A 14,170-nucleotide genomic window follows, 5' to 3' on the forward strand; every position below is an offset into this window, starting at 1 on the left:
TTTACTTATAATAGTGCAAGGCATTCAAGTACAAGTTTTAGTCCTTTTATACTTATGTACGGATTCCAACCTACGTCACCTTGTAACAGTGGGATTCACGGGAATCAAGAATGATGTTGCAAGAACATTTCTGCAAGACATGTAAGAGATGTTGCAGTTTGCCGAGGAGACTATTAGACGTGCCCAAGATCGGGACAGATTTTATTCTAATAGATATCGTTCACTGACAGAGTTCTAAGAAGAAACAATGTTATATTTACGAGTACCCAAGGAATGCAAGAGCTTAAGTACTTATAAGGTTAAGAAATTATCCCCCAGATATTGTGGTACATTTTGGATTAAAAGAAGATTTGGACACGTTGCATTTGAACTAGAATTGCCTCCTAATGTAAGAGTGCATCCAATTTTCCATGTCAGTAGACTGAAGGAATTACTCGGTGCTGATGATCAGCTTGTAACTCCTCAAGATCTTATATTTAACCTTTATACCACATGAACCTAAAAGAATCCTTGGATTTCATGAAAGACACTTCAGAAACAAGAGAATCATGTAATACAAGATCAAGTGGTAGGATTGTGTAGAAGAGGATTCTACATGAGAGTCTTTGCCTACCCTTGAAGGAGAGTTTCCGGACTTCCTTATGAACTTAGGAGTGAGTTCATAAGAGAAGGGGGAGTATGTCATGTGCAGGGAACATATCTGACATATGCTCTAAGCACACAAGACCAGCGTAGGAGCTAGGCAAGTGATTCTCGGGTTGGGTTGCAAGGGCACCGATGAATTAGGATTTCTTGCTATTTTAGGCGTACTAGGCTCAGGCCTATATAAGAAGCCCAGGGTTTCAGTTCTCAGGGGGCGCAAGTGAGAATGAGCCATGTCCCTCCTTGCCGATATGATCCTGGATCCTGCGTAGACGTGCGCCTATTATCTAGCATAGTTCAAGACCCAACAGCAGTTCCAAGGCACTTGGGCACCACCTGGTGGCATGGGACACCAGGCTGGTTGGGAACTGGTTGGTTGATGTGCCAGCAGCTCAGCTCGTGGCTTGAAAGGGACATCCCAGACTCACAAGACCATCACTCATGGACGTCACACTTGGGTAGTGAGCAAGCCTGCATCATTCTAGTTGTTTCCATAATTGTTTTCTTTGTGCTTGTTTGCAGATCTCAGTTTTCAGGAGCTATGGGATTGTGTCAGGAGTAATCCAACCATTGGTTAGGGGTTCCTCTTTAAAGCATTGGTTAGGGGTTCCTCTTTAAAGCACCTTAATCCTTGGCCTTCCCATTTTGCAACTTCTTGGAAAAAGGCCTCCCTTGTGTGGCTGATAATGAACATCTGACAAGAGCTACCTACATAAAGGGCTCCAACTCCTTCAGTCCTACATAGCAGGCTTAAACTCCTTCAATCCATTGTCCATCAAGCTGAGAAGCCCAATTTCCTCATAGTACCCCTAGAAAAGTCCAATCCACCCTGTCACTGGGCCGCCTTGAAATCTAGGAGTAGGATCTCAAGAGGCCAAGACTTTTGAGAAGCCCAATCAATGGCCTCCGAGGAGGTAAAGATATTATCAAGGAAGTTCTACTCCTTGAAAAAACATGACTGCATATCATGAATCATGTCAAGAAAGAAAGGCTGCCACACACATTCAAAAGACTTTAACTAAGATCTTCTAGGCTATATCCCAAAGGGTAATCGGCCATCACTACCTAATGGTAGCTCTATCCCCGTCCTTGGAAATGAGGCATATCCAACCATGGGAAAAAAAAGGTGCCATCACTCCCAAATCAAAGATCTCCCACTAGGCAAGTCGTAGAGGTGTATCAATCACATTCTTGAACTATCTAAAAGAGCAAGGCTAGAGGCCATCCTCCCCCAAGCATTTTCACATAGGAAAAGCCTTTTGGACCTCAAGCAGCTTGCTATCTATGAAAGGGGATCATCATAATCTCTAAGTCCACCTTGGGGGCTTGGGTCCAAAGCTCCTCCCTTTCAACCTCTACATCAAGGGTAGGCTCCTCAGCCCTGAAATAATTGGTTGTAGGGTAAGGTAATCACCTATGGAATCTCTTGGGGACCCAAGAGAACCTATCCCTCCTCGTCCCAATGGTGCTAGAGCTTTGGCCTCGCTGATCTAGGCCCTATGATCTCGAAAAAGTGGCAGGTCATCCTGTCTCCCTGCTGTACCCATCCAACTCTAGATGAATGGTTGGAGAACTCCACTTGCATGGCCTCTATTGTTTGTAACTCAGCTCTAGCACACATGTGCTGATCTGCCAACCATTAGGAGCCACGCTGCTGCTCCCTAGGTCTCTTGATCGAGGTGATATGGCCGACTCCCTTATTTTGTGGCCTGACTAGATATGGGCATGGTCAAGGCATCCAAGCTATTCTGACCAGTAGTCTGTCCATTATAGACCCATAGACACGAACCATCTTGATACCAAAGTCTGTCTTTGGCAAGCTGGGAGAAGGACGACAATGCTAGCACAAGGATACATTGTTTATCCTTTATATATGTGAGGGTTTGGAAGTTGATAGTTGCAGAATTGATGCTTCAAAGTTTGCTTGCACAATGTGATGTAAAAATAAGAGCTTCTAGAAATGATACCGGACCCCCCCAGAGGTGTCACAGTGACCTTTGGTGCCCAAAAGATCCCCATTTCACTTCATCTGACGTCAACTGAATGGTGATTTTTTGTTGAATAGGGTTTTGGCAGCATGCTGCTTAAGCATATACCTAGATGAATCGAGGAACCTTCCCAAACTCATCCTCTAAAAGCACAACATAGTCCCGTTTCAATCTTACGATAGTCACTCATAAGATTGAAAACCATAAACTCCATCACGCATAGCAAGGAAAGCATACCCTTTAATATACCCTCGAGTAGCACATATCTGAATAGCTGTTTTATAACTTTTCTAGTGTATGCTTAAACATAAATAAATGATGGTTCAAGTAGAGTAACATGAAAGGAAAAGAATCATTATATAATCAATAATCATGGTAAAAGCTGAGGTATAAAGTTGAGGCAGTGCTCTTCTCTCTCTCTCACTCACAAACATCACTCACACACACACACAGAGCTTAGAACGCCTTCCCCTGTTGCTGCCTCCCTGCCTCCCCTGTGAGTGAGAGAGAGAGAGAGAGAGAGAGAGAGAGAGAGAGAAGAGCACTGCCTCAGCGGAGAGTGTCTGTTTGCATAAGGGAAGGATTGGGAGAAATAAAAATAACGAATTGCAATGTATTAGAAAGCCTACATGGGAAACCTTTGGTGTCTTTGGGAGTACAAAAGAGTACACAGGCTCTCAACAAATTTGGAACAGAACACAAAATCTATGGAAAAGAAACTCATGTGCCGACATAACTAAGAGGTGTCTCTGAAAGCTACTTAATCTCTCACACATCTAAATCTCCTACATTTACCTCAATTTACATGAGCTTCCCCCCCAAAAATTCCTTAGCTAGATTCCATAATTGTTTGATAGGCTAGAGAAAAATGATGATGATGATCGCATTATTGTCCATATGAGGCTAAACACAGCCCATGGGATAAAAAACAGTCCTACTGAGATTGCAAATGTGGCCTACAAATGATAGCAACCTAGTGTCTGCTGATGGCAGTGTGCAGTACCAAGAGTTTGCTCAAGAAGTTGTATTAAAGCTTCTATGATTTGAGAGACATTGTATTCAATCAAACTATGAGCTAGACAATGGTGTTATATCCCACTAAAGTATGGCTAAACCTACCCCGCATAGGAAAGTATACTGCACATTTCAAAAAGACGTGACCTCATCACACACCTGCTTTTGACGTCAAATATGAATTCCCACTCAGATGTGATATTGACTAGCTGATTTTTATGAAATCTGAAATCCAATGAACACCTTTCCTAGAGCTATACACGTACAAGTTCTATTAGGGGTGGCCTTTCCAATGTTAGCTGAACGTGAAGTCCCTCCAGCCCACCATCTTAGAGCCTTAGAGTAAATTAGCAATCTTGCAGTTTGGCAGCTTTCCTAGCCCCTGGTTCAGATCATGCATGTATATGCATCAAACTTCTCTTAATGTGATTTGGCATTGCAAATCTTTGATTGCCCCTCCATGTACTGCATTACCATTCATGCATTGCTTAAACTTGTTCTTCAAATGCTATATTTTTGCTGCATACCATGCATTTCTTCACTCTCTTGCAGCACGTAACCCGTGACATATGCTCTGATTGATTACAAATATCATTTGGAATGAAGCCATAGACAGTCGCTTTGACTGGTACCACTATAAGACTCATCCCACAAGCAGGGATTAAGTGGTCTGTTGCCTTTTCCATTCTATAGATACCTTCCTCAATTACAGTGGTGTTTTACATTTCCTCTCACTTGAGCATTTTGTCCCTGATTCGTGTTTGCATTGACTGTGCCAATAAGTACATGGACACATAATCACTTTCAAAGTGATATAAGATTAGATAACTACACTGAAATAAGCTTTCAAAGATGTTTTGAGTCAATGTGAGACATTCTTATTACACAGAGTCAGGTAATATATATATATAATGATAACTGGAAAGATTGGGACAAATAAACTTGGATTGACTAAAGTTTAAAAGAGATACATTAGCCCATGAATTCACAAGTGCCAATATTCTTTGATGAAACAAAGAGTTCCGTATCCCTATATAAACGTTATGGAATGCACCCAATAGGGAAGCGTAGTACCACATACATCCGCCCCAAAAAGAGAACCAACATTAAGCTAAAGAACTTGTATTTTGTAGAGTGGAGATGGCCAGAGGTTGTGGCAGGCCAGGGGCCGACCCCTTTCTTCGCTTACAGCACAACATTGGGCAGGAGAGTTCTTGGGAGGATGCAGCGCCGCCCACCCACCCAGCGGCCCAGTTGGTATGCTCAGGGTATCTCCAGGCTATTTTTGCAGGCCTTCTGGAAGGCCTTGTGGGAGAGCTGGTGGCCGCGGAAGATTTCCTACTTCCTTTGGCTACTCGCCCACAAGGGTCTTCCGGTGGGGAGCTGGTTGCGGCAGGTTGGTCAGGATGGACTTTGTCAGATCTGTCATGAGGACGAGGAGTCACCAAAACACTGCCTGTGGAGCTGCACTCGCGCCCAAGAAGTGTGGAGGTGGACCTTCGGGATCCTTACTCGCGCAGCACCGAAGCTAGGTTTGATCACTTGGGGCGCATTCTGCTGGTGCAGCACCACACCTGGTTTTCATCAGTTGTTCGAGGCAGGCCCGCAGGACCCCATGTTCCTTATCACGCAGGGGACTTGGGGGCCGCAGAGGGCATTCCGCCGCACCTGGCAGAGGCGGACACAGGATTTCAGGAGAGGCAGCCAGTCTGGGAGATTATTAGCAGCATCGCTAGATGGCACATTTGGACCTCGCGCTGCGCGTAGATCCTCGGTGGCACCTCTCTTCCGACTGCCCAGGTCATGACCGACATCTGGAGTGAGATTATACACACACTCAGAGGCCAGTGGGACTAGATACAGGGCGATTCCCGGGCTGGCCGAGAGAAGCGGAGATGTTTCCTCCGTGATTGGGATACGCAGGGCCTCTTCTTTGAGCATACTTCTCAGGGCCTTCAATGGCGTTATTCACCACCTCTCTGGCTGTTCATTCACACTCGCTTGATCCCTCCGTGAGAGAGAGCTTTCTGTTTCTTTTTAGGGCTGCGTCCACTTTGTGAACGCAGCCCCGTCAGCTGCAAAACTGACCTCATGTATCTTGTTTTCGAAGTAATATAATCAGCACTGTTTTTTCGGAAAAAAAAAATAAAGAACTTGTATTTTGTACATAGAGGAGAGTTGACAAATTACTTTTGCCCTAGTCATGGAATTTTCAAAAAAAGGAATGTTTTAAACCTTTCAGAATACGTAATTACATTGCTTGGATTTCGATGAGTTCTTCGTGGGTTTGAGACTTGAATCCAGATAAAACATTGTCTTTTGTCCAATAAAATAGTCATATAAGTAGCTCAAGGTTATTGGACGCTTAATTCATATGAGTAGCCCAATTTGTATTTTGATACACATACCTACATGTCCAAAGGTAACGATGGTGGAACAGGTGAGGATACCGCTTGAACCTCCTATTTCTTTACCCGAATTACATGTACATGGAAGGCACAAAATGCTTGTAATGCGAATTATGTGGCATCTCACATGATGGAGGTCATCGAAATTAGCCAATAGTACACATCGTCAGCATCTACAATCTGTGTGCTCGTTTTATTTGCAATGCATGCGTGCCTATTTACATTAAGTACGTAACTTCACTGAAAAATAGCTGAGTGGGTGAAGGACGGAAAATTGATACTGGTCTGATATTGACCCTGTCAGTTTGTAAGTAAGTTCTCTTCGAGAGAGGCATCAACAATCGACAGACTCTTCTTCTAAAATTTGCAAAGTTACATTAAATTCCTGACAAAGACATTGAAAATATGAATTTAGCAAAAGTATCTACCAATTCCTGAGCCCGCCCCTGTGATGAGTGCTACCCTTGGCGGTCCAAGCTTCATTTTTGCCGGACAAAGAGGAACACACTCCCACCTGACTCGACCTGGCCCGAAAAATAGCAAGCAATCATTGTGATGGATTTAAGTGCACAGTCCATTCAAATTTGCTGCATGGGAGTGTAAGTGTGAAGACGAGCGCAGCTTCAAAAAGCATTGAACAAACATTATAACACTGGAGAACGTCAAGGGCTGAGATGAGGCCTACCAGCAGGCAGAACGTCGAGAAGTAGCAGCTACTGGGCAAGCAACGTGCAAAGTCTGGTTCTCTAATGATCAGCAAGACTCGGAAGGCAAAAAAGCTGAAGAGAAACAAAATTGCAAGGTGTAAAAAGCAATTGCTATAAGCTGAGGAGAAGAGAAGGTCGTGGGATATACTGAGCAAGGGTGCTTTTGGCATGATGGGGATGCCATCATTCTCGGACATTAACGATCATCGGCGGTGCACGTGAGCTGGAGCTTAATAGATTCCCCGGATCTTATTAGATTCCCTTGTCATTACATGCTAGATTCCCGTTCCTAGATTCCCTTGCCATTACATGCTAGATTCGCTCCCTTTTCCTAGGGGCACTCCATTCGACTCATGATCTCGATTACCAGCGCATTCCTGCAACGAGGAGCTGAAATTTAGGCCCTTTACACACCAAAGAGTGCCAGGGGGAGCCAATCAGGATGCTCCATTGCTCTAGATGGGCACCCCCCTTTACACACAGCAAAAATTTTGGGGAGTCCAAAGGGTGAGTCAGCTGCCACCTTGTGCCCATGATAAGAGATTTCTTGGGCAGGCAACTTTGGTTGCCCAAGTTTGGGCACCCATTTTTCAACCAATCAGATTCAAGTATAGGATCTTTTCCCATTATATGCTCCCTTTTTATAAAGATTCTTGCTTGGGCGGTGTGTAACTCCCATGCCCATTGAAGACTCTCCAAAGCTTTTCTTGGCTACCCACAAGTTGGGCACCTCTAGGGCACCCTTGGCTTTGTAACCACCCTTAAGCCTGCAAGGTCGAACGTAGCGTGAGAACAAACAAAAACTTTTGGCTCCTACGATTGTTCTGACAACAGTCGCTAGAATTGTAGTGGAACTGGGAACGATGTTTGGCTGGAATGTCATGATAATCCAGGAAGAATGAAAATCGTGCTTATTTCCATTCATTCTCGCAATGTTAACATGACATCCTGATAAACTAGCGTATAAAAATGTGGAACGTATGTTTCGCATACGTGGGAATGACCTCTAACCCAACAAGTCCCCATGTGTACAACCTCCCCCAACCCGCCCCCAGAGGAATTAGCTTCGATGTCTAAAGAATTATACCTAGGCACAACCACCACTAAGAAATAAAAATTAAACTCTAATCATCGGGAAATTCGGACACTCAAGATGAGCAAGGCCAAAAGGGTGCGCATGGGCACTTCCCAGCGCCTGGGAACTCCCACTCCCAAAGTTTTCGGCCCGAAAAAGGAAGACTTCAGCTGTGCTTGCCCAGTAAGACAATGTTGCCCATATGTGAGTAGCCAGTCTATGGATATTTCAACCTCACAATGGGACCTCAGCTTTGAAATTATGTTCCACTTTACAATCTCCACCCCACCAGTGATCTTAGGTTGCTATCCCCTACTTGTCTAGTGCCTGGGGACTAGCTCTAAGAGGGGTTTCACACCCAGGCCAGCTTCAAGAGGTCTTCACACCGATCCGCTCGACATCATCTAAGAATTGCACTGGCGTCCTGGCCTCCTTGTCATGCTGAGCATGGAAAAGTTTTTGGACGGCCTGGCCCAGAACTTGTCCACAAGAAGGAAACCAATTAGCCGATGAATTCAGGATCCGAACTTGGGTCCCACCACCACAAGTCACCCGATTTTACTAGTTGGCCCATCCTTTTTTGGTGTAATCCACATGTAGCATTTATTATTTGAAGAAATGTTGTCCGCCCAGTTGTGAATACGATAGCAGATGGGCATGAATTTTATCTTCAAACCAAGATTTGGGGGCTTCACCCATCCACGGAGGGGTGTGAAACCCCCCTAAGAGGGCATTCCCACATTAACAACTTCAAGTCACCGTTTCTATAAGAAGGCTAATGGTAGAATTTGTCCATGAAATTCACCTTCTTCATCAGCTGTGTAAGGGAGCTCACTATTTTCAAAGATAACATCGGGGATTTTGGTGAAGTTAGCCATAAAAATAGGGTGGAGACTTTGAGGAGATGGGAGCTAATGTCTTGCAAGGAATTTCGATAAGTTTTGCTACAACGATCCGAAAATTATGAATTGCCATTGCTATGCAAAGACGTTGCCATACCTTGCATATTTTTACCCATTTTCACTGGACCGTCCATGAGAATGTGCTCCAAGATGGCATTCTCATGTTGCCCTTCAACCAAATTTGATGTATTCCCAAAAGCTACGTCAAGGATTGAGGATCTCAAGAGAGCTCTATTAACATTGGTATTTGGGGTGATGTTAGCCTCAAGAATATGGTAACAACGGATTCGCCTTGGATGGAATGTCGTTGCAGCAGTGCATTCAAGCTTTCACGTCCTAAGTTTCAACCTTTTGTAGATCGCGTAAGACAAGGGAACAACTCCTTACATTAGATGCCCAAAGTCAAAGGATTGAAGATCGGCAAGACATGTGAATGCCCTCTAAGAGCACATCCCCACGTCACAACACATGTGATGAATTTTCAACTATCCACCATGCCACGCCAATCGGTGTCAATGTTCCCCTTTGTCTAAGCTTATCCTACAGACTGCTCTCTTGAAAAGCACACCGGTTGCACCATTTGCAAACCAATTTCTTTAGATCAAAGAAGGTGTCAGGTAACTGCGGGAGACCCCAACTGGAGATGCCCAATAATCACTTGCTCGCTATCTTTGCGCTTAACATTGAGAAAATCTAGGATGTTAGCAGAGGCAATTTAATATCCTACATCCATGTTGAGAGAGCTGGATTTGTGTGAGAATAACTCTAAATACGTTCTCTACAAATTATGTTCTTGTTTCTCAATGTGTGGGAATGCCTTCTAAAGGGTCTTAGAGCACATTCTCACGTGGCCACAGAATATGCAAGAGGAATTTAAGGCTAACATCACCACATTTTGCACCTTCTCACAAACTAATATAAATATGTGCAATGCGCTCATGAATCTTGTGAGAAGTTGCCTTGGGCCAGAGAGAATTGTAATTCTATGAATAATATAGCAGAAAAGGTAGGAAGAGGAGTGAGCATATGGCTGGCCCTCCCTTCATAAAGTGACTTGTATAAAAATCCAAAAGTCAAATGTTGGTCTTCAGTTGTTACTGGCACGTTTTGAAAAATAGAACCTCTCTCCTTTTCCAAGAGTGTTGTCTTGTGTTTGTCTTATCTCTTGCCTTTGTGAATGCCTCTCATCCCCCTTCCCCTCTCTTGCCTCTTACTCCCCATTCCCTCTCCCTCTTCCCCCCCCCATTCCCTCTCCCTTCCCCCCTCTCCTCTCCCCCTTCTTCTTATGAGGATTCACATTGCGACAACTCCAAAAGCCATTTGGGTGACACTTATGGCCCGTACATGCTTGGATAGGTGCCACAAGAAGTAGCTTGGAGTAGGAGGCTCCATCGGCACACCTCCAAGATCCTCATGACACGTGAGCCACACCAGAGATTACACATTTTTGGCACCGTTACCAAGAAGCTAGAGGCATACTCTTGCTTGCATGTGCTTCTTCCATTATCTCCCATTGCCCAACACTTAGCAGCTAGGTAAAAAGGAGTTGGTTTTGGTGTTTGAGAGAGGTATGAGCTGATAAAAAGAGGAGAATTGAATGAGAACAGAGGTCGGTAGTCATTTTGAGTTAGTTGTAGATGCTTTTCAAGGTTTCAAGGTGTGTAAATCTAGGAAAATGCAGAGGAGATCATTGCTAAACCTTGTATACTATCCAATCCTCACAAAAAAGGTGGAAAGTGATGATTCGGTTTGTGTTTCAAGGTCTTGGAAATGACAAACAGTCCTCGTTTTGAAGAAAACACTCTATTTTGCTCCAACTTGCTTGTTTTTTTTGTTTCTTGTTGCTTCATGTTTGTAAGTAGGTAGAGTAAGTAAAAAAATAGTCCCCAAACACTACACAGATGCTCAAAGGTGTGACAGGCTAAATTTATCCCTTTTGGCCTATTTGTGAAGCTCTTTATTAAAGGTTTTGGCCTGATTACAATCAAGGACACCGACGACACTTGGCCTCTCTCAAAGCTTAACAAGTTCAGGCTTGCGGACTGAGATGGCCTTCGCATCCGGGTAATCCTTAAATCATAGCTCAGTGGATCACTCTTTTGATTCGTGGGCGCAACGTTCGTTTGTTAAACCTTTATGCCCCTAATTCAAGAGGGGACCGTGCCCTTTTATGGAAGGAGCTACTTTCTTGGTCATGCCTTGCAGAGTCTTCTATCATTGGGGGTGATTTCAACATGGTTGAAATGCCCACAGACAAAAGAGGTGGTACGGAAGGTGTCTTACATTCCCTAGAGAGAGCAGCCTGGGATGTTTTCCTTTTTTAGTACAATGGTAGAGATGCTTGGCATGATGATGCTTTTCACACTGAGTCACATTCACTCCTATTTTTTTGGTCGAACAAGAGGGTTCAGATGCCTGTCCATGCATGAATTAGCAAATTTTATGTGGATAATTGGGCTCTGGATAGAGGTGGGACAATATGCATTACACATGGGGTGTTCACTTCAGATCATTTTCCAGTTGTTCTATATGTTTCAGATCCTCAAGTGAGCAATCATTCAACCAGTATCAGGATTTGAGATGCTTTCTACGGAGAGGAAGGCCTCACAGTTCTGCAGAATTGGGTTTCTCACATGCATGATGGGCTGCTTTCCCTGTCATATATAGCAATAGCCCTCTCAAATATTAGCAACTTATATTACTCAGTTTCTTGGTTCAGGAGATGTGAGATTCTTAGGTGAGAGATAGGTATCCGCCGCTAGCAGTTGGCTACTCTTCAGAGGGAAGAGTAGAATAGACCTACAAATGCTTGGGTTCAAGAGTGCCTTGCTGCAGCAAGGGCTCACCAGCAGTCATTGTTGGATCAGAGAGCAGAATATGCCTTTCATGCCAAGGAGTCATTTTGGACCTAGATGGGAGGTAGGGTCAACAAGCAATTTTTCTCTACTCTTGGCCCCATACATAGTCGGGAGAGCATTTCACAACTTCTTGACTAAGATAGAGTTTTACAGACACATTCAGATACCGTCTTGCAAGTAGCTACATATTTCTATGCGTCCATTCTTACAATAGATACTGACACTCAGGCCAGAGATGATGCTCAAGGTATTATTTGGGAGCATTTACCTATGTTGGTGGCTGGAGATATGATAGTCTCACTTGATGCACCATTCACCAACATAGAGTTCAGGACTGGTGGTCTCTGTGCCCTTCACAAGGACAAGTGTCCTGGTTTAGATGGCCTTACACCCTCTTTCTTTATTTCATTTTGGCATCATATTGGGGATCACATTGCCTCAGCCCTGTAGGGCATTTGGGACTCAAGTGAGATGCTAGACTCACTCACTAAGGGCCTTATCCCTAAAGGGGGTTGCATGAATTTAGTGCCACAGTGGAGACTGATCACTTGCTTGGGCACTTTGTACAAAATCCTAGCAAAAGCAATTAGCCTACGTCTGCAGCCCTTTCTTCTAGATCTTATACATGATATGTAGATGGGTTTTGTCATGGTAGGAGCATCTTCGACAATATTTTCTCATTCTAGAAGGCTTTTGAATGGGCCATACATACTGGTCATAGGCTTGCCATTCTACTCCTGGACTTTGAGAAAGCTTATGATAGAGTAGACTGGGGCTTTCTAGAGGGTACCCTCTCTCGCTTTGGATTCACAGCAGATGCATGGATTCTTTTTCCAACATGATGGGAAGGTTTGGACGGCTGACCTCGACATGGTGAACCCATTTGCAAGGCAAAACCGAGTGCTAGAGGAGCCGCAGGGCTCACTCCAATCAACCATGATGGAGGCCATGCGAAGTGCACCAACTACCACCATACCAGTGAATACTATGGAACCACATGTAGACTAAATGAGGGAGGACCCTTATTTAGTGACACCTTCAAGACAAGGATGCCAAGTGTCTATTGGCTACAAAATAGTATGGCACATATGAATGAGCAGGTTGAATCTAGGGAGGGCACATTATCTAGAACATATGCTACGAAGTTCCCCATAGGGCTAATGAGTGTCCATACAAGACACCAGCCAATCAGTCGATGCTCATAGGGCTAGTGGTTGTTTGTACAAGACATAGTGCTATACATGTAAAGGTCATAAATAGGGCTAGTGAGTGTCTGTACAAGACACCGGCTAATCAATCTCGATGGCCTGCTGTAAGCACCAAGGACCTCACTTTCTAAAGTATTGCCCCTATAAGGATAACCAACCCTAGCATTGGTAACTACCACCAATTTGAATGCACCATTGTGCTCTGGCTATAAGATAGATCATCTTTGCTATTTGATGCAAAGGGCTCCTAGAGCGTCCACAGATCCTAATACCAACATCAATCCGCTGAGTATAGAGAAAGTCCAAGTATCATTGGTCTCCTTAAATGTGATAACCAAGGCCCAAGCTAGAGCCTTTAGTGAGGAAATCCAAACAAAGGCCAAAAGGAATAAGGCCAGTTCATTTCAGCCTAAAGAGGCAAAACTACAAGGGTGTAATTAGAGTGGGAAAAGTTTTTTGACAAGTTGATTATCCAAAATGGGTCCAATGAGGACACAACCACCTTGTCTACCTCGTCCTCTTCTAAGCCATACTCCCTTAGTTGAGAACCAACTTAACCAATTGCCTAAAGGAGGGAATGGCACTGGGGGAGTGTTGACTTATGGGAAACCTATGACCCCAAAAGGTCAGGGTGAATACCTAGACCTGATCATTGAGAAACAACGTCTCATCGAGGCACAATAACTAGTGTGTGACTGCCAAGAAAAAATTGAGCAATATATTAAGACCAGCAAGGGGCCAGATACCATACATCCTAACCATCAAACCTTTGATAGAGCCCCTAAAGCCTCTCCTATCCTCGAAAGAGTGGAAGACCCAAGGTAGTAGAAACCCCCATTGAGGAGCCCAATATTATCAAAGGTCTAATCAACAAATTAGGTTAGTACTTTCAAAGTGACTACACTAACGCAATGCTTCCCATCTCCTACCAAGATAAAAATGCCCTTGGCAATCTTCAATGGGGGAGCTGGTGTAAGTATAGTCACTGAACAACGCTGGAACAATTGGAGATGACCTGAAATGGAGAGTACGAGCCTAATGGTCAAGCTAGCTAATGGAGCTATAGCTCAGTGATAGGAGTTCTAAGGGACATCAAAATTAAGACCTTTGGTCCAACCTGCCGAGACAAGTATGGTTTGTGGTATGGATTTCCATGACCAACCAAATGGCTATGATCTTATAATAGGAAGGAATTTCATGCACACTATAAGATTAGTCCATGATTGGAGCTCAAACATGATAGTCTATGTAAGGACGAGCAAGTCATCAGGGTTGACCTTCAAACTTGGAAAGCCCATCCTATGTCCCACAATTTATTTATAGTAGCTGAGTCAGATACCACTCAATGGACCACTTTAGTGAACGTGT

At 44.0% G+C, this 14,170-nt stretch overlaps 1 protein-coding gene across 1 annotated transcript in view; it reads right to left on the bottom strand.

The window, feature by feature from the left end:
• The window catches only part of NQR (ARP protein (REF)), a 127,154-nt gene extending 120,207 nt beyond the window's left edge, over positions 1–6,947 (bottom strand). Inside the window, exons 1-2 of the mRNA XM_087385010.1 lie at positions 6,738–6,947; positions 6,481–6,576 (exon numbers count right to left, since the gene is read on the bottom strand). Coding sequence (XP_087241136.1) covers positions 6,481–6,535 — 55 coding nt within the window. The 5' untranslated portion in view covers positions 6,536–6,576; positions 6,738–6,947. The remainder of the gene's footprint in view (positions 1–6,480; positions 6,577–6,737) is intronic.
• Positions 6,948–14,170: the final 7,223 nt, after the last annotated feature.

Source organism: Dipteris shenzhenensis, chromosome 14 (genome assembly GCF_047967505.1).
Source record: "Dipteris shenzhenensis isolate YYH24624 ecotype China chromosome 14, Dip_SZ_1.0, whole genome shotgun sequence".
Lineage (NCBI taxonomy): Eukaryota > Viridiplantae > Streptophyta > Polypodiopsida > Gleicheniales > Dipteridaceae > Dipteris > Dipteris shenzhenensis.